General features: G+C 58.1%; 1 protein-coding gene across 2 annotated transcripts in view; it reads left to right on the top strand.

Annotated features, from left to right (window-relative positions):
- The window catches only part of Grm4 (glutamate metabotropic receptor 4), an 82,264-nt gene that overhangs the window by 31,659 nt on the left and 30,230 nt on the right, over window positions 1-20,375 (top strand). The window contains exon 3 of one of the 2 annotated variants that reach the window (XM_021630005.2): window positions 7,903-8,119. The exons of the other annotated variant lie outside the window; for it this stretch is intronic. Within the exon in view, the coding sequence (XP_021485680.1) occupies window positions 7,903-8,119 (217 nt within the window). The remainder of the gene's footprint in view (window positions 1-7,902; window positions 8,120-20,375) is intronic. 2 annotated transcript variants of the gene reach the window in all.

Genomic DNA, 20,375 nt, shown 5'->3' with positions numbered 1-20,375 from the left:
CCCTCCAGGAAAACAATTCAGAACAGGAAATTAATCCAAGCGCTGGTTTCCTGTCCTGATAGAAGGCTGAGTGGTTAGAATGGAGGCAGGGGTGTCAGGCAGGCTGTTGCTGTGGTATCTGAGGGACGAGGTCCAGTAGGGCCCTAGAGCCTGCAGGCACCCTGGGGCGGGGCGGGTGGTGAGCATTGCCTTTCTGAGGGTGTTGCCATGAGCAGCCCACTTAGCACAGACATGTTGGCTGGCGCTGGCTCTGCCATAAATGAGCATCCGTGGGGCAGGTCATCTGTGCTGCGCTGAGTTGGGTGTCCTGCGGTGGGGAGGGCCAGTGCGAAGGCCCTGAGGCGCAGGGCACCAACAGGGCTCAAGGGACAGAGGGAAGTTGGCATGCCAGGAGATGTCAGGAGGTCAAGGTGCATGTGGGAAGAGATGGGGTCAGAGGTCACACATGTCAAATAGGTTATACTGATAGACTGCCTTGCGCTGAGCTGGCAGGGCACTTCAGGGGCTCCTGGGGTGGTCAACAGAGGAAAGTCAGTGGGCATTCACTGGAAATGGGGCTCAAGGCCCACCAGAGCACTCAGGCCCTGGGTCAACTTTCCTCCCCCCCCCCCCCCGAGACAGCTGTGTTCCTGGCTGTCCTGGAACCCGCTATGTAGACCAGGTTGGCCTCACAGAAACCTATCTCCCTCTGCCTCCCAAGTGCTAGGATTAAAGGTTGCCAGTGGTGTCACTCTTGCCAAGCCATTTCCTCGGTATGTTGCTATGCTGGTTTGAATGTGAATGGTCCCCACAGGCCCATCTATTTGAAAACCTTGGTGGAACTGTTTGAGAAGGATTAGGATGTGTGGCCTTGTAGTAGGAGGCATGTTGCTGGAGGTGAGCTTTGAGATTTCAATAGCCTGAGCCGTAAGCCAGGTGTGGTGGCGCACGCCTTTATAACCAGCACTTGAGAGGCAGAGGCAGGTGCATCTCTGAGTTCAAGGCCAGCCTAGTCCACAGAATGGGTTCCAGGACAGCCAGGGCTACACAGAGAAACCCTTCATTAAAAAACAAACAAAACACCCCAAGCCATTCCCAGCTCGGCTCTCTGCCTCCTGCTTGGGATTAAGATGTGAGCTCTCAGCTGCTGCTCCAGCGCCATGCCTGTCTATCCCCTGCCCTGCTCACCACCGTGCTGGTCCTGTACTCTGAGCCTCTGGAACCGTGAGCCCCCCAGAAGTTCTAAGTTGCATTGGTTATGGCATCTCGTCACAGCAATAGAACAGTGACTAAGACAGTTGCTAAAGGAAAGCGGGCCTGCCCATGGCTTGTGGACTGCAAGGGACAGGGCACAAGTGACAGGTGCTGTCCTGCCCTACGGGACACTGGCAGCTGCAGAGGCACCCACACATGGCGGCCAGGCCTGTGTCCCCTCTAGCAGCCCGGGGGTGGGGCTGGTGATCCTAATTAAAAGCTCAGATCCGAATGGCTTGATGATGGAATTTCTAATTAAATCAATTTCATCTCGTCTGGGAAGCAGAAGCAGAGGTTTGCATACGATAAGCATGAAATTAATAATTATGTTTAGAAATTAGCTATTGCTCAAAGCAGGCCATTTGCACAGCCCTGTGAGGCCCAGGGCCAGCCTTGCCCTGTCTTCTGTGTTAGTGACAGATGGACCACTTCAGCCCATAGGAGATGATGGGCAGGAGAGGTGGCGCTGAACAGGAGACACACAGCCCCTGTCCTCTGCTGCCCACTCTCTGTCCCATGGGAGACTCAGACAGCCACTTGTCACTGGAGACAATGGGTATCACCCTCAGTTTCTATTTCATTTTATTAATTAATTAATTTTTATTTTTGGCTTATTGAGACAAGGTCTCACTAGCTGTGTAGACGAGGCTGGCCTTGAACCCGGAGATCGGTCTACCTCTGCCTCCCAAGAGCTGGGACTAAAGGCGTGTGCCGCCATGCCTAGCACTATTTTAGTCACTTTTTAAGTTACTTTACTTGGTTTTATGTGTGTGAGTGTTCACCTGCACGTGTGTCTGTGTACCACGTGTGCGGTGTCCATGGAAGCCGAAGAGCGCGTCAGATCCCCCGGAACTGGAGTTACCGACAGTGAGAGCTGCCGCGTCGTGATGGGAGGTAGGTCCCGGTCCTCTGGAAGAGCAGCCAGTGCTCTTAATTGCCGAGCCGCCTGTCTCCCCAGCCCAGCCTCAGATTCTACCTGTGTGAGCACGTTCTGTGCTCACACGCACACTGTGCACGGAGGAGACTGAGCTATCACATAGCAAGGGTTCAAACCCTGCCGCAGCCAGACGAGAGCTGTGTGGCCTTGGATGAGTAGCTTAACCTTTCTCCTGAGTTTTAGGTTAATGCAGATTAAATAGGGCCTCTTTTACAGTGTAAGTCTGAAGGTGTTAAGCACAGAAACCTTGAGGACAGTGAGGCATACCATTGGCATCTAATCAGCCCTCATGGGTTGTGCGTTCCTGAAGAATCTAATTCGGTCTAGCATGTCTCCCACTAGCCTGAGCATACAAGTCGAGTCGACGCTTCAGTAGCGCTCGGAGCTGCCACCTGTTTCAGGCAGGTCAGGTGAGGGGACGCTGTGGCCAACACCAGCCCTCCGTGACCTGTCATCGTATCTGTCAGCACAAGCGAGGGGAGCCCTCAGATCTGCCCGGGTAGCGGTCGGCACACGAAAGGTGATGATGCAGTAACGAGCATCCCGCGAACCTCTGGGAGGGGAAGAACGCAGGCTCCGTCATTGCTCAGCTACATCGTGTGGACTGGCCGGCTGCTTTGTCCTGTCTCAGGAGCCCACGTCAGGCTGGACCCTTGCTGGTGACGGCATGGTGGGGTACAGTCCCACCCGAAATGCTCTGGCCCAGAGGCCGAATGCGGTCCCTGTGCCCGGCTGAGCAGGGCGTGTCACGTGACCTGACGGAGCACAGGGCTGTAAAGGCAGCCCGTACCTCAGGGTGAGAGCCGGCACTGTGGGCAGTGGCTTGCACGCAGCCTGCTGTTGGGTGCCTCAGCATTCCTGGCTTAAGCAATTGTCTCTGTTTCCCGTGCTGGGATCAGCTTCTGTGAGGTCTGCGTGTCTCCCTGAGCTCTTGGCAGGTAAAGCACACAGCAGGGGCTCAGGAAGCCATTACTGAGTGAGCGAGTTAATGAGGAGGCCGCCAGGGTGTGCGAGAGAGTGGGAGATGTGGAGAGCGTGGGAGCTGGTGGCCATGGCAGCCACAGAGGTAAAGGAACCGCTTGGGTCTGGTAGACAGAATTTACTTTTTGTGATGCTGCGGCAGTTTGAAGGTTCTCATGTGGGTTCCAGGCACAGTGGGGACGCTCTGTGGGCCCCAGGAGAGAAAGGCGCCCAGACTCCGGTTCCAGGTTCAGGGGGCGGCAAGGTACCTTGGAGTTTGCCAGAGAGCTGGGCACTGGAGCTGGGCACTGGAGCTGGGCACCAGGATGCTCCTTAGAGGCCATGCAGAGCAGCCTGATGGTCTAGCCAGGGCCAGGCAGGGTGAGCAACCAGGCCCAGAGTGGACAGATGCTGGGGCTGGCCTTTGTCTGTGGGGGTTCAGGAAAGCTCTCACATGACCTGGCTTGCCACACAAAACCCTCACCACAGATCCTTCAAGGCTGCCCGGCAGGAATGACAATCCTCTGTCCTCTTCTCCAGGCCCCACGTTTGCTATTACAAACAACTCAGCCCCCCGCCCCCACCTCCACCCCGTTGGGGCTAGCCTTGGGTAAGATTGCACCCTTACTGCTCTGAACAGTTCCAGAAACTGTGGGACTGCACATTAGCTGGGCTCTGACATGAGGCAGACCCACCTCAGTGAGCCTTTGGGTGCTGATGGCCGCTTCCCTGGGCCTCAGACTCTGACCCTCTGGAACCTCTTTCTTGGGCCTGCACTGTGGTGTGCTGAGCCCTGCTGTGTGCTGGCCAGGGCCAGCTTGCCTAGACTGTTGGGGCGAGCCTGGTGCAGCCTGCTGTAAGGACACATGGCACCCCAGCACAGGCGCATGTACGATCTTTGCTCCCACTAGGCACATCACCCTCCCTCCAATACACCAGAGGCTCCTTAGAACTTGACACCAATGTCACCCTGGCCTCAAGCTCCGCTCCTCACATCCTGCCTTCTCTTCTCCCTTTTGCATCTGTTTATTTATTTGTTTATTTGTTTACAGAGCCTCGCTAAGTAACCCAGCCTGGAACTCATAGCAATCCTCCTGCCTCTGCTTCCCAAGTGCTGGAATTTCAGGATCGCCTCCATGCCCAGCTCCTTGTGCTCCTTGTGTCTGTCACTCCCCAAAGTAGTCAGGAGACCCTGGGCCGGGTGTGCACTGGCCTAGCAGCGCTCTGCAGGCTGCAGCGCGGTGGCCGTGTGCAGGGGGAGGGTGTGAGGGAGTGTGCCATTCCTGTGTGCTCGGCGACTCGGCGCGTGCATGTTCTGGACCACGCATGCTTGCCCAGATGCACTGGGATTCCTGCTTGACTGCTGCTGAAGCCCAGGAGCAGCCTTTAATCCTCTGTGGCAAGGACCTCCTAGTCATGCCAAGAGTGCAAAGGGGGCTAGGGAGAGCATTTTCACACTCTTCCTTCTCAGCGCCCTGCCTTAATCAGAGCTCTCCCAGGGCCAGCGGCAGGCACGCTGAATGTCCGCTCAAGGCCCAGCTAAGTAGCACGTGGCCGCGAGCACCTCCTGCCTTCTCGCCTGTCTCCCGATGCTCAGCGCTGGATGGTCACCCACCTTTTCCTCTTTCTGGTGGCACTGCACAACAGGTGACTTAAATGGGACACCTGGTGCTGTGGAAGGCTGAGGGGAGCCGGGAGGGCTGACTGGAAGAGGTGAAGTCGCAGTGTGCACTGGGTAGCGAAGGGTTGGTCCTGGAGACAGGGCATGGGCTGCAGTGTCTGGGTGTTGGGCCTGTGGCTGTGAAGCCTGTCCCCACCTCAGAGTGTGGTATGAGCGGAGTCTTCAGCTCCCAAACCAGGGCAAGCCTCACAGCCAGTGGGTGTTTTGTGTTTGGCCAGGGCAGGGTGAGGCTGAGGGAGAGGGAATTGGCTGGAGTCCCTCTGGGCTGCCATGTTGGGATCTCTGAGGAGAATGCTAATTGAGTGTCCTCTCCCTCTCCTGAGACAGAGGGAGCTAAGGATGAAGGCACACAGCCCCATGAATCAGCAGGTCTGAATCACTTGGTGTTGTAGACTGGCCCCCTTGCCCTGCAGCGCCCTTGCCCCTCCCCCACTCCAGGCTGGGGCCAGTGGAGGGAGGGAGCCGCAGAGAGCCATAAACACTCAAGGATGTCTCAAGGTAAACACTCAAGTGATGGGGCAGTGAGGTGGGGAAGGAGCTGGGATGAGTGCAGGGAGAGAGGGCAGATCTGGGAGGTTAAAGGAAGGCAGGGGGCGCTGGAGGGGGAAAGGGGGGCAGGGGATGGGGTCACACTCCAGAGAGCCACAGGCCTGCTCTCAGGGGTCCCAGGGACCCCCATATTACCAGCACCTCTTAATTTCCCACTCTGTAAGAGACTGAGGCCTGGGGAGGAGGAACTGGGCTCAGCTAGGAGCCACAGAGTTGGACTTGAACCCCAAACCTCAGTTTTGAACCCTTTCTTAGTGGGAGCTTCAGACCCTGTGAGTGGTCTGCTGCCCCATATGCTGGCCCGGTCACAGGTCGGTGGCTGTCCCAGGGCCACAGAGGAGACTGTTGGGGCAGTGCAGCGCCTGGCAGGAGCCCCGTGCAGATCCCCCACCTTTGTGGGAATGGGGTGCTCACTGGGGGCCCCCAGCCTGATAGCAGGAACTTGGGGGTCTGTCACTCATGGTCCGGTTGGGTGGCAGTGACAGGGATGAGTGAGCAGCAGCCAAGCTGGGGCAGGCATGAGGAGAGAGCTGGGTCCCGGCTTTGGAGCAAGCATGGCTGGACGGGTCCCGTCCCCGCTTCTGCATGCCAGTCCAGCCCCACAATCATGGTGTTTGGTTGGATGGCTGATGGGTGGCAGGGGTCTGGTTTGATTCTGTGATAATCTTCTTAGAAAAGTGGACATTTTAGACACGCATGAAAGCAAAGAGACTAGGGCAGCAAGGCCTCACATACCTGCCGCTGCCTTTCACCGAGGGATTGTCAGCTCTCTGCCAGCTGGTTTGTCTTCCTGTCCCATGAGGTTCCTGCGAGGCAGGCCTCGATGCCAGCTTGTCATCTTCGCTCTAGCATCCCAACCCCCACAGGTTTCTCTCTGTAGCCCTGGCTGGCCTTGAGCTCAGAGATCCACCTGCCTCTGCCTCTCAAGTGCTGGGTTAAAGACGTTTGCCAAAATGGCCCTCTGCCGCTCTGTCATCTCAACACAAATCTCCAAACATCGGCCCTCAGCGGCATCACTCCTCCGAGACTTCTGACCGTGTCTGGAGATGTGCCGCCACTCACTGTGGGCACAGGGCGCAGGCCGGGTGTGGAGGTCACCCACAGGGCGCAGGGCAGCCCTGTTTAAGAGCTTTCCTTCCTTACCCCCTAGCCTGTCTGTGTGGTGGCTGAAAGCCCCTGGGAGCAGGGGGCTGTGGCCTCCATGGTGTTGGCGGGGACTGTGAGGAGGGTCATATGGCTCCTTTCTTATTCTTTGGGCTGCCTTTAAACAGCTACAGGATGTAGCTAATGTTCGGGGGTGGGGAGTGTTATCCGTGGCTGGGAGGGTAGGGCAGGGACAGAGGCCTAGGGTGCCCTGAAGTTGTTGTGAGGTGGCTTTGCCTCTCCAGGTCCCTTACCCAAACAGTGGAGAGAAAGATTGTAGTGACAATTCTGGAATTTTGGTTTCTTTAAAAACACAGAAATATTGAGACTATGTTTCATTCTAATCCCAGGTGTGGGGCTGGGGGCTGCTTCAGGCTCTGCAGCAGCTGACTGTGATTTGCCTCCTGCTCTGGCAGAAGGGTGGTTTGCCAGCTGCAGGAAGTTTCTGTGATTGGGTGACCTTTGGAATTCTGGGAAATTTTCTGAGGTTATGTAAAGGCTAGCACCCTGATAGGCAGGGCTGGTGGTTGTGTTGATACTTTATGGAGGTTGGTTTTGGTTTGTGAGCCACCATGTGGTTGCTGGGATTTAAACTCAGGACCTCTGGAAGAGCAGCCAGTGCTTTTATCCGCTGAGCCATCTCTCCAGGCCCTGGTTGTGGTTTTTTAGTATTCTTGGTCAAAGGAGAAACAAGAAAGAAATTAGTTTCAGGGACCTCTCTCTCTCTTCCCTCTATTCTTCTTTCTCTCCTATCTAGTGATAAGGGGTGAAGCCAGGGGAATAAAGGATGGAAAGAGACGAACCTACAAAGTAGCAAAGACCAACTACAAAGGACCTCTCAGAAGCTGCACCGGCTACCTGTGGGGCTGGGGAAGTAGCTGAGGCCTCAGCTCTGGGCTGTGTCCTCCAGTTGGGCAGGAGAAAGGAGACAGAGGCCACTGTATCATAGAGACCAAGCCTTCTGGTGACTAGAGGGACTTGGAAAGTGAGGCTCCAGGCGAGCTCTTCCTGCCCTGCCATGCATGTGCATACTCGTGTCTATTTTACATCTGGGATGTCATTGGAGACCGTTAGTCATAGACCCTGTGAAGCCGGTTGAAGTCCTCCTGGGGCCTCAGGCAAGCTCTTGGTATCTTGCTGGCCAGGCCTTGCCCCTCCTAGGGAGACAGGTGGAACTGTTGGAGGTAGTAGCCTCGGGTCCTGGCTGCAGGCAGGGGTGGCCACCGTGGGACTGCTCCCTTCTCCCTTGGTATCTGGGGCCTGTCCTGCCATCTCACAGGGCCTTCCCTGGATGAGGGGAGGGGTGGCTCTGGGTTTCGGGGTCCCAGAGCTGTGGGTGGGGAGCAGCTGCCCCGTCTGTGCATTTGTCCATCCATCTGCATGTCCCTCTTCCCCCTAGATCCCCCAGATCAGCTATGCCTCCACAGCTCCTGACTTGAGTGACAACAGCCGCTATGACTTCTTCTCCCGTGTGGTGCCCTCAGACACGTACCAGGCCCAGGCCATGGTGGATATCGTCCGGGCCCTCAAGTGGAACTACGTGTCCACTCTGGCCTCGGAGGGCAGCTACGGCGAGAGCGGCGTGGAGGCCTTTATCCAGAAGTCCCGGGAGAACGGTGAGTAGCATGTGGGGCCGGGCCTGCTGTCTCTGGGTTCTCGGCTCTCCCTCAGAGCCCCCATCCCACCCCCAAGACACTGTATGTTCCTGTCCTGGGTGGAGGCTGTCCTCCCACGGGCCGGGGAGGGAGAAAACTACAGGGCTTTATTTAGGTGGGGATGAGGGCCCCCCTGCACTGTCAGCAGAAGGCTCTTAAAGCAGGGAGTCTGCGGGCTGGGGTGCCCTCCACGGTGGGCGGCCTGTGTCCCTGGGCTCCCCAACGCCTGTGACAGGTGCTCCTCTGGAGGTTCCAGTGGTAAGCCTGGCACAACAAGGGTTAACATCTGGATGGGGACTCCAGTGATGAGTAGGGTCCTGAGGGGTGGTGGTGGTGTTAGGAGGGTCCAAGCGGTGGCAAGTAGGTCCCTGGGCTCGGAGTCTCTGAATCCTGTGGCTTCCTAGGGTACCCTGAACCCAGGAGTGTGCACCCCGGGGCAGCCTCATCCCTTGGGCTCTAGCTCGCCCCTGCTCTTGACCTTGGCCAGTGTATATTTATACCTGCAGGGCCCAGGCCTCTAATTGCTTTTCCTAAAACTGCAGAGAGGCCGGAGGTTGATGGTGGCAATGCCCTGCGGGCATAATCCTGCTACAGTTCTCTGATAAGCTCTTTAATTGTGCTGGGAAAACCGCCTGGGTGCCACAGCCCAGCACAGGGGGCGGAAGTGCGGTCTCTAACTATGTAGCAGACACAGGAGGGAGGCCCCCCTCCCCAGCCATGTGCTTTCCAGGGGCTGGACGCCTTGATGGCTGCAATGTCAGGACCTTGTCAGAAACTGGGAGCCACAGCCTCCCTCCTATCTTTCTCTCTTTCCTGGGGCATGACCTGTGCCACTCTGTGCTGTGGGCATCTGTAGACTCAGAGGCTGCTCCTGCCCTGAACAAACGTCCTGTTGAAGACACAAACTGTCCTCCACAGGACTCAGGGCGAGGTGCGCTTAGGGAGGACAGAGGCTTTAGAGTCACAGTGTCTGTTCCCTGCAGCGAGGGGCCTGGAGGTGTCAGGCCCCGGGTTGCACCTGCTGTCTGGGTGGCCCCTGCCTTAGGTGGGGAGCATCGACATTCATAGGAGGGGCCAAGCCTTAGGCGGCCTCTAGGGACTCAGAGCCCGGCAGTTTATAACAGTGCATAGTACAGAAAGGCAGGTGTGGGCAGGTGTGCCCAAGTCCAGGGCAAGTAATGTCAGGGCCTCCTGTCCTTGCCTACTTTGTTTCTGCCCATGCTGTCCCTTGCTGGGGTCCATGGCCAGCTGGGGTGGGACAGGGACACATGTGTCCATGGCGTGCCAGGGACAGGAGAAGCTGGTGTGTGGCGTGCTCAGCTGGAGCGGGATTGTGTTTTCAAGCTCCTAATCAGGTGTAGGGAAATGAAGAGTCAACGAAAGACGCTTAGAGAGGACCTGGGTTGAGAAAGGCAAGAACGCCGGCTCCTTGCTGGGCCCTGGCTCCTGCGAGGCCTCCCCTCACATGGACACCTCTCCGTGCTGTCCAGTGCCCCTGAGGTCCAGCTGTCTACACGGCCTTCGGTTCGCCTGGTTCCCCAAGAACACCTTGCTCCTTGGTCGGTTGCCCAGCCCTGTCTGTTGCTAAATGAAACTTGATTTGGAAGGCATCTCTTGGTGGGGGAAGAGAAAGAGAGAGAGACAGAGGGAGGGAGGAGGGGGGAGAAAGTGCTTCAGCACGCCAAATTGAAATCAGAATTGAACACTGGGAGAAAGAGGCCACAGCACCTTATACCCTAATCCCCGAGAAAGATTAAAGATGTTTTTGGCCGTATATTGTATTGATTTGTCCTCTGAAGTATAAGTCACCGGGGAGGTGGTGGGAGGCTTTGTGGGGATGTGGGTGGAGAGGGGGAGGGCGCAGGCGGGGGAGTCTCCCTGCGGTGGTGATGAGAGTGTCAGGCCTCTCCCCCAGACAAGGCTCCGGGTCCTTCAGATGAGTGCGATCTTGGCCATTTCAAAGAGAAAGGACAGACCAGAGAGGGCAAGCAGCCTCCCCTAGGCCACACAGCCAGGTTGGAGGGGGTGGGACAGGAGCTTTGTCCTGTGGTGGAGACTGTTGCCCTGTCAGCCCGGATACCCTCACGTGTTAACTGACACTCGAGGGGATTCCACGGTTGGGTTGATGGAGCCCAGCCTGTGCCAGTCACCTCCCAACCCTGTGCCCACACTGACCATTACAAATCCTTCCCACATTGTTTAAACATACAGTGCATGGACCTGGCTGGAGAGGACTCAGGTCCATCCCCATCAGCGAGGGCTGGCAAGGACTGAAGGCTGCAGGAGCGGGCGCCCAGAATGGGCATCTTTGGGTTCAGGAAGGCTCTGCCAGGTCCTTGGGCACAATCCCTGGCTGCCATGTTGGGAGGTTTAGTCGGGGCACAGGGAGACCGGAGGGACAGTTATGGCTTCAGCTTGGGGTGTCTGCCTATTTGAGGCCTCAGTGTTTTCTGGATACCCCCACTGGCTGCCCATTCCTTGGGGAAGTAGCCTGAGGCCAGGCCTGCTGTGCTCTTCTTGGAGAATTTAGGAGGCGAGGGGCCCTGTCACATGGCCTGTCCCCTCCAGTGCCAGAAGCCCACAGGCTGCTGTGAGCCTTGGTAACCGGGGCCTGGCACTGCCAGTGGACCACTATGAGTGGCCCTGCTGAGTGGCGAGGTCCACCAGGCCCCAGCCGATGTCTCTGCCAGGCAGGGGATTGGCAAGGTGCTGGCATTAATATGACTGCTAGTGATGGCCAGGTCAATCCTGTGTGACGAAGATGAACCCCCGTGCTTGCACGGCCTGCCTCGGGGACTTTGCCTGTCTGCTCTGATTTCTCGGATGCTCTGGCCTGTGGCAGGGTGTTGACACCGCTCAGGTTGGTGAGTTCCTAGGGCTAGTCAGGCCCTGGTGTGTGTGTGTGTGTGTGTGTGTGTGTGTGAGAGAGAGAGAGAGAGAGAGAGAGACAGAGAGAGAGAGAGAGAGGGAGAGAGAGAGAGCGCATGGCGCATGTTGTCACTTTCCCTGTCTCTCTCCGTTGGCCTCTGATGAGTTACCTTGACAGCAGCAAGAGGAAGGTGTCATTTGTTGGGCCATCCTGCTCTGCCATGCTGCCTCCTGCCCTTCACAGGAAGCTGTGCACATATTCCAAGGGACGTGCCTGAAGATGTTTTGGGCTGTAAAGAATCCCCATCGCCCACTGCAGCCCCATTGGGGCTTTGGCCTGGGAAATCCAGCTCCCAGGCGCTGTGGCAGGAGGCTGGGCTGGAATCCATGAGGGGCTACTCTGGGCCTGAGATCTCAGCTCCCCTGTTCGTCTAACAGGAAGGTGAACAGGGAGCACACACCCCGCCCCCCAAAAGCGCCACGAGGTTGGATGCCTCTGAGTCACGCTGACTTCTAGACCTGGCTGCCGGGTGCTGGTGTGACCCCGAGCCTGTCACACCAAGCAGTCCCTCTCCGAGCCTTAGCTTTTTCACGGATGTGAAGGTGCTGGCGCAGGGTGGAGTTCTGCCTGTCACGCCCCTCCTCAGGCCAGGTCCCCCACGACCCTTGGCCACAGACCCAGGCACCCCTGCAGTTCAGGGTCCCTCAGCACCCTCCTATCATTTCCGCAGGTGTTTGAACCCCAAAGTCTTTCATTTCATCATCTTTCCCCAAAAGCATATTGGGGGACTCTTCCAGGCACGCCCAGAACTGGGAGGGTCCCCCCCACCCAGTGGTTTCTGCTTGTCCAAGAACAGCTGACACAGCCTCAGGCCCATCTCATTGGCTGCCTCGTCTGTGCCCGTATACTCTGGCTGCTTCCTCCTGTGGCCCCCGTTCTAGAGTCGTGGCAAAGCTTGAACCATTGTCCCTGGGGAGGAGCCTGTAGCCACAGTTTCTTTGCCAGGCTTCCCCGGGCCTGCTCTAGGCCTGGCACTGTACTGTGCCAGCACTCCTGCCCTGTGTACACCTCTGAGACTCTAGTCACGCCTCACGCCCAGATCCTCTAGTCCTTTGCTCGTAGGAGCAGTGAGGGGCCGTGCCTGCCTCCTTGTTCATGTGTGGCTACCTAAGCCATTTTGCCTTGTTCTGTCCATTCCCAGACTTCCCCTCCAGAGCACTTGAGCGTGAACAGACTCGGCCTGTTCTACACTTCTGAGACTCCCCAAGCTCTACCCCACACAGTCACTTCCAGACAGGGCTCACTGACAGTTGTAATGGAAGCCCCTGGGTACCAGGCCTAGCCTTAGCCCCTATACAGGCCCTGTGGAAGTCGTGTGTGTGTGTGTGTGTGTGTGTGTGTGTGTGTGTGTGTGTAGGGAGGGAAGGGCGGGGGGAGAGAGACTTGGTGACAATATCCCGTGGGGTCCCCTTATGCTCTTGGAACTCTTGGGGCTCAGAGGTTGGGTGTCACAGCACCTACTCCAGGGAGACACAGATGACAAGGGGGCAGTAGTGTTCCCTTTCTTCTTACTTCAGCCCGCCCTTGGTGTACTCCATTCATCTGTAGAATGTCTTCTGGGTACCAGTCATCAAGTCAGGGTGCTGAGTACACCCGCTGGGCTCTGATCAGACCCCAGGGCTTGGTCAGTTCATGCAGAGGCCAGAGGCCACCTGCAAGACAAAGTCACCAGTCTTGTCAGTGTGATCCTGGGCAGCAGCTGGCATACCCTGCCACGAGGGGTTCTCCAGTGTATGTGGGTACAGTGTGGATGGGGCCTGCCACAGGCAAGGGTCATTTTGGGTAGGGCGAGTTTGTGAGGCGAGCAAATGCCAAGGCCCCATAGTAGATCCAGGCTGGCGTTTGGGGACAGCCATGATGGGGAAGCGGGATGAGCAAGAAGAGGCTGTCATGTGGGGCCTCTGGCCGCCTGGAGGCAGTGTGGCCCGAGCTGCTGAGGCCATGAGCAGGGGTGGGAAGGTGTTCAAGGCCACTGGGCTCACTCTGTCTGGTTGTAGGCTGGGGCCTGAGAGAGAGAGGGCGCAGTGTGTAATGGGAAACAGGCAGAGTTGAGTGTGGCAGCACGGGCCTCTCACGCACACTGAGGAAGGAGTGAGGCACGAAGGTCACTGGGCAAGCTGCGGCCAGCCCACTGCAGGCTCAGTGAGGCAGGCCAGGGCACCTGGGAAGGGCAGAAGATGCCATCTCTGGCTGTGTGCACTGCATATCACACACACGTGTGCATGCGCACGCATACACACCACACACACACACACACACCACACAGACATACACACACACTCTTACACATATACATTCTCACACACATACACAGACACACATACATATCCAAACCCTAACACACACCCCAGTATGTTTTTCTAAGAGATGAGGGTTCGGACCAGGGTTCTGGTCGTGAGCTCACAGACTGGTCCTGAGTTCGCGTGGGCAGGCAGAGGCTGTTGAGCCAGGCCAAGCTTCAGCACCACGGAGAGCGGCATGCAGGCCAGGCTGGCGCTGCCCGGGAACTCTGGGCAGCAGGGCGGCTGCAGCCTGCCGCCAGCTGCAGAGGCTGTGCCAGCCAAGCATCTGTGAGGGGCAGGCCCTTCCCCTCTGCTCTGTTACCAGTTTCTTTCTTACCCAAACACATTTATTCCTGGACACTGCTGTGACCAGGCAGGTCAGGCTGCAGCTAGGAAGCCGAGATGAAAGGGCTGGAGCGCTTGTCTCCCGCAGTCAGTGGTGGGGCTGCGGGCACAGCCTGGGGGTCTGGGCAGTGAGCAGGGCTTGTGGGGCTGCGGGCACAGGCTGGGAAGCTGTGGGCACAGTCTGGGGGGGCTGGGCAGAGTGAGCAGGGCTGGTGGGGCTGCAGGCACAGGCTGGGAGAGGAAAGAAGCTCTTTCCAGAGGGCAGGAAAGAGCTTCCTTTAGGAGACCAGGCCAGGGTTGGGCCTGGCCCAGAGGGTACTCTGGACTCGCTGTCTTCAGAAGGCCACATCCCTTCCAGAAGCGGGCCAGATGGAGCAGGCACTCCGGCAGAGTGTGTGGGCCGGGCCTGCCCGGGCTCTTCCTGCGTGAATGGGCCACTGGTTCTTTTGGGCTCCTGGTTTCTCTGAAGTGGAGGGGCTTCGAGTTTTCACCGGTTGGTGGGAAAATGCTCAGAGCAGGCAAACCAGGCTCCCCGAGGCCCAGTGAGGTTGGGAGGGTACAGGACCCCTCTGGGCACACCCACACAGGGTGAGCACTTTCCTCCCAGACTCGGGGTTCTCCCCTTCCTGGGTCTCTACCCTCCTTGACTCAGGGTGCTCCATCTGGCTCTGTTTTGCTATAGACAGAAAGATCACGCGGCTATTCTATGCAAATTCTATGCAAATTTTTAACAAGCCAGAAGGAAGTTAACGATGCCCTGGGACCCAAGGGAAGCCTTGGGTGTAGGAAGCAGCAGGGCGAGGTGACAAGCAGGGGAGAGGAAAGGGGAGTGGGAGGGGAGCAGGAGGGCTAGAGAAGGCTCAGAGGCCCTTGACACTTCAGAGGACTTCCTGCCTGGCCTGTGCCACAGACTTAGGGATGTGGGGACAGGGGCGGGATGACTTACTTGTCACCTAGAAGATGGGGAATAGAGGAAATGGAGGAGAGGGAAGAGGGGTGAGGAGGAAGGATCTAAGTCAGAGCCACACAGGCAGAGGCAGCCAGGCAGGATCAGTTTCCTCATCTGTGAAATGGTCCTGACCCCCAGGTTGTGAGCTGATTGGGAGGGGCCAGTGAGGCAGCGTAGGGTGAGGTTAGCTGTTTCAGAAGAGTGGTTGTGAAGGGCTAACGGGGTGAGAGGAGACTGAAGAGGCGAAGACAGAGAGTGACTGAGTAGGGAGCGCAGGAAGAGTGGGGGAGGGGCTGGAGAAGGGGACGGGCTCCTGGGCCACCGTCCAGCTACAGTGCAGTTGTGGGCCTGCCATCTGAGCGTGCTTGTGCTGCAGCCCCCTGCCCTTCAGGGATGGCTGAGCTGTAGTGATGGGGCTCTTGGCCAGCCATGCTCTTCATGGGTGGGATCAGTAAGTGGGGGCTGGGGTGTCCTGCCAGCCTCCTAGATGAGACTTTGGAGTCTCTGAGTGGGGAGGGGAGTACCCTGAGAGTCCTGGAGAGTAGTAGGAGCCAGCTGGGTCATGCGGTCTGTGAGAAGGGTGCACAGGAGTTGGGGCTTGAGTGATCAGCTGGCTGGGTCTGCCTGGGGTACCATCTGAGCTCCCGAGGCAGCCTGGTGAAGGTCTTGGGCACTGAGTGTGCGTTCCTGGCTCATGCTGGTCAGCCTGGGGCAAACTGAAGTCCTCCTGTGCACTCTGGTTTGGATCAGAAAGGAGCTCCTCGAGGCTGGATAGTCCCATCCTGCTCCAGGTGTTCTTAGAGGCGTGAGCGATGATCATGGCTTGGATCTCCAATATTTGGTACTAGATCCCGGGAAAGTCCCTAGTACCATAGCTTGTGCTGGCCTGATATGAGGTAGCTGACCCAACTCAGGCTGCCCAGCAGGGCGGGCATTTAGGAGGGACCTCACTGCTCTATGACTGAAGCTTGAAGCCCCTCCCTCTCTAACTAGCAGGACTCCCCTCCCAGGGCCAGTGGCTAGGTTTGCGACTCCCAGCCTTCTCCCAACAGCTGCAGGGTCTCCAATTCTGCTGGATCAGTTTCTGCCCAGGTTCATCAGCTTTCATTAACCAGGGCCCCAGGCAGCCGGGTCTCCTTGTCCCAGCCCTCCCCCTCCCCCAAGTTGAGTCAGGCTGGCTTCTGCTTTGGGCTGGCATCACCCTCACAGCCGCCCACCAAGGCTAGCTGATGGTTTCCTTTCTGCGGCATGGGTCAACAGCTTCATTTCCTGCCAGGAAGCTGACAATGACTGGGCTCAGGGTCTGCCCTGGCCTTGGCTCTGTTGCTCAGCAGTCATGCCCTTTGCTAGCCCGGTGTGTAGAGAGGGTGGGGCTGTCTGGGAGGGCCCCAGAGGGCCTCCTTACCAGGGGCTGGTGTGATAGACTCAGGGGCTGAGCTGCCTGCAGCGAGACATGCTTGGGCTGCCTGCGTAATTACATCTCAACATTTCATTTTGCTTGTCAGTTTCCACTTCCCGGGGATGTGGGCTTCTAAATATTTCATCCCTGGTCTGCAGCGGCCCTCCCTGCTCTGGCCAAACCACAGGCTCGCTGCTGCTAGCCCCTAACCCCTCTGCTCTCTCCTGCCTGAATGGTGCTCCTATGGGGGGTGGGGGGCAGGCCAGGGGCACCCTGAGTCTCCCCACTCAGGAATTTCCAGCACCAGCCCATCTCCTAGACAGCAGCTGGAGAATAAGACCTGTTGAACCAGTATTAACTGAGCTCTGCTGGGACCTGGGGAGTCGGAAGGGAGGCAGATACATCTCTTGAGTCTCCTGGAGGGAAGCTGACCTCAGGACGACATGGGCAGTTTTGCTGCATTTGTGCATAGCCTTACCTTATGCCCTTTACCTATGTTTGTTTGCTCAATCTTTTCTTTTTCTTTTCTTGATAGAGTTGTACCGTGCAGGACCCTGGTTGGCTTTAAATTGCTAGGATTATAGGTGGGTGCCACCACACTTGCCTATGTCCCGTTCTTCACACTTGTGGTGGGCAAAACACAGGGAGGATTCAGTATCTTGTCCAACATTACACAGCTAAGAAGCGGGCTTGAACCCTGGTCCCCGGGCTCAGCCCTCTCCCTGAGGCAGACAAGTTACACAGCACAAAGAAGGGGCGGTCAGAGTAGAGAGGCAGGACTGGGCCACCACCTGGATCTGGGGTGAGGTGGGGCAGGGGAGTCAGACCCAGAGGCCGCATGGCCGGGCAGACAGGAAGGGGGCAGCTGCTGCTAGCCTCAGGTCCATGATAGCGGCGTTGCCTACCCTGGAGGAGGCGGTCCTGGTTAAAAAGCTGGGGTGCGGTGGGGTGCTGCAGAGCCCTTGTGCAGCCAGCCCGTTGTCGGCCTGTTTCTGGGGGCAGAAGCAGAAAGGAGGAGGAGAGAGAACAGGCACACTTGGGTATGGCTGATGGAGAGGACACTGAGGGTCCATTTATCCTCAGGGCCCTCCTGTCCCACAGGTACCTGCACTCAGTCACTATGAGTGTGGGGGGACCTCCAGCCGGCTGTGAAGCGAATCTGGGGAACAGGTGGATTTCCTCCATCGACAGTCATGCTACCGAGAGGATGCAAGTGGAGGCTGGACAGGGTCCCCACCGTGCTTTTGCTTCTCCCCTGTCCTCTTGGCCTCCCCCTCGCCACCGGCCTCCAGCTCTTCCCTCTTCTATGTTTTTCTGGCTGCCTGGCTTCGAAGGTGTTTTGCCTAAACGCATCTGTGTTAAGATATTACAGCAATCACTCTGGATTTCCTCGCAAGAGCCCGGCACCATGAATAATGAAACCCTGAGCCGTGCTGCAGGTTCGGCTGGCCAGGGACAGCAGAGCTTGCCCTGGGGTCTGTGTGTCCTCGGCACCTGGCCTGCCCGGGGTGGGTATGTATACCATCCTTCCTGATGGCCGAGTTGGCCGTTGGTGGGAGACAGTGGGTGGCTGAGGTGGGACCAGGACTCTCTGTGGCCTCCTGTGTCACAGCGTCCCCCTGCTCTCTCGTGCCTGAAATCCTTTCTGCCTAGCTGTGCATCCCCAGCCCCCCAGGGACAGGGCTCAGGGCCAAGAGAGGGGACAGTGAAGATGAGGGCTTTGCTTTTTAGTTCCTGGGCACCGTGCAGCAGCCCAGCGATGCTCCCTGCCAAGTGCAAAGCCCTTGGCCAAGGGAAGGCCGGGCTCTGTGCGTCGTGCGGGCAGGCTCCAGCAGACCCTGGGAGTGTGTGAGGTTTCCCAGCAGCTAACGTGACACAGATGGTCCACCGTGGTCGCTCAGTGAGCGGACCTTCTCCACGGGGAAAGGCGCAGGCCTGAGGGAGGGTGCAGGAAGGAGAGCGTGGGAGACGTGGGGAAGCCGTTGGGGAGAGGGCATAGCCAGGGTCGGCAGGCTGATTGCCTGACTGGCTAGGGACGTGTGCACCTGTGGAGCACACGTGACGGTTTGTTGTCAGGGTCTGGGTATGTGTTGTGTGTTGTACGAGAATAGGGGTCCGTTCTTGGGGCCACATTTGAGGTCCTTATGGGCACAGCCGTGTGGCCTGGTGGGCTGAGCCCATCTCTTGGCAGTGCTTACAGCTGTGTGGTGTGCGGAGGCTGTGGCAGTGGTGATGGCTGGGGTGCCTGCACTTGTGTCGCTGTGCGCTTCCTGCGTGAGCTTGCACAACTGTGGACCGGCCAGGGTGTGGCTGTGTAGGGCGTGTGGCCACGTAAAGGTCCCGGTGCGGTGAGGCGCTGTGGGTCTGCCTCTCTGAGGTCCTGGAGTGTAGGACTATTAGCAGCATGTTGAGTGCTGGTGCTGCCATCGCCTTGGACAGCCTCCCCCTCCCCCGCCCCCATCCTGTGCTTCCAAGCCAAAGCCGGGAGACCACCCAGGGCCATGTTTCAAGAATATGGCTTTCACTGAGCCCCGACCCCGGTCTCCAGAGCTGAGGACCCCAGAGCGGACACAGCTGAGGGATGAGTTCCGTCTCACCCTCTGCCCAAGCGGCAATGCCACCTTTGTGTCCTGCCACAAGCAGTCGCTGAGTACAGGGAGTGTGTTCTCGCTCTGCGCAAACCTGGGTCCGCTGGGACCTCAAGTCTCTCTGTTGGTGGCACACTGCCCACCTGCCATAGGAAGAGAGGGTGCCACAAGCCCCTCTCTGGCCTGGCTGTGTCACAGCGAGCTTTGGGGCAGGCAGGTGACAAGCGAGCGTCCCCTAGCTGTCCTGTTGCCTGCTTCCTGTTCGTGCTGCAGGAGAATGGAACTGGGCAGAGAAAGTGAACCGAGCAGAAGGCAGGGCTGAAGGATGTCCCCGGGTGGCTGTCTCTACAAGCGGGTCTAGACCTCATGGGGACTGTTCCCAGCATGAGGGGACATCAGGCACCCCAGGGGGCCCAGAGCCTGTGCAGGACGAGGTGGCAGCAGCAACGACAGAAAATCACAGCAGGCTCTGCAGGCATAGACACCTGGAGAGGGGCGTTTGCAGAACATCCCTCCGGAGCCTCTGTCACCTTGCCCCCCCCCCATGTCCTTTACAGACCGTCCCTTGTTCCTTTAGCCACCACAGGACAGCTGCTTATCCCCGGTGGGCCCCAGCACGTGTCCTGGAGAGAGCCCGGAGGGCCGGGCGGGACAGGGTTCTCTGGGCTTGGGGGCCAGCATGCCCAGAGGCCTGCTGTAGGCGGGGTCAGGCAGACCCTGGAGGCCTGCCATGAGGGAGCGGCTGTGAACCGGAGCAGGCAACTGGACGGCATGCTTGTTGGCGAGTGTACATGTGTGCGGGGAGTGGACTCACCAGGGCTAAGTAGGGTGAGGGCAGGCTGGACTCTGAGTGGAGAGGAAGTTGGGGGCAGGAACAGGCAGAGTGATGACGGGAGCCAGGCCTGAGTGAGCCACGCCCGGCCAGGCCTGGAGCTCTGTGGAGGGCCGGGTCCAGGGGGAGCCAAGCCTGGCTCTCTCTCCCCAGCTGTGCTAATCAAACTCTACTGTCAGAGCTCAGCCCCCAGGGCGTGGCCCCGCCCCACGGCAGACCCCTGTCAGCTACCCACCCTCTGAGGGGCTCTTTTCCACCTCTCTTCCTGGGAGCAGGTTTGAGGCTGAGGTTGCTGATGCCTGGCTTAGGAAAGGAGGAGGGAAGAGAAGCTGGTGTGGTGTGGTGTGGTGTGGTGTGTGTGACCCTACTACTTCCCTTCCTGCAGGGAGCCTAGCGTGGCCTGGGGGTGGGGTGGGGGGTGGGGTTGAGGGGACCCCCTCCTGTGCTCTCCCCTCTGCAGTCTGCCATATTCTGCAGCAATATAGGTTTTTTCCACTTGACTTCCTAGGGTTTGTCTTTTCATTATTTTTTTCCTGTCGTTTTACATTTGAAACCATTTTTCAGAAAAGGAAAAAGATAAGAAGAGGAGGAGCCCACAGGCTGCTAGGTGGGCTGTGAGAAATTGAGGCAGCCCCTGTGAGGCTGAGGAGGACCTGAGAGATAGGGAGGAACCTGCTCAGGTGGGGAGGAACCTGCTCAGGTAGGGAGGAGCCTGGACAGATGGGGAGGAGCCTGAGAAATAGGGAGGAACCTGCTCAGGTGGGGAGGAGCCTGGGCAGGTGGGGAGGAGCACGGGCAGTTGGGGAGGAGCCTGAGAAGTAGGGAGGAGCCTGAGAAAGTAGGGAGGAGCCTGGGCAGGTAGGGAGGAGCCTGGGTAGGTGTGGGAGGAGCCT

This window comes from Meriones unguiculatus, chromosome 16, assembly GCF_030254825.1.
Source record: "Meriones unguiculatus strain TT.TT164.6M chromosome 16, Bangor_MerUng_6.1, whole genome shotgun sequence".
Classification (NCBI taxonomy): Eukaryota; Metazoa; Chordata; class Mammalia; order Rodentia; family Muridae; genus Meriones; species Meriones unguiculatus.
The sequence above is the reverse complement of the archived record's forward strand: the minus strand, read 5'-3'. Positions and strand labels throughout refer to the sequence as shown.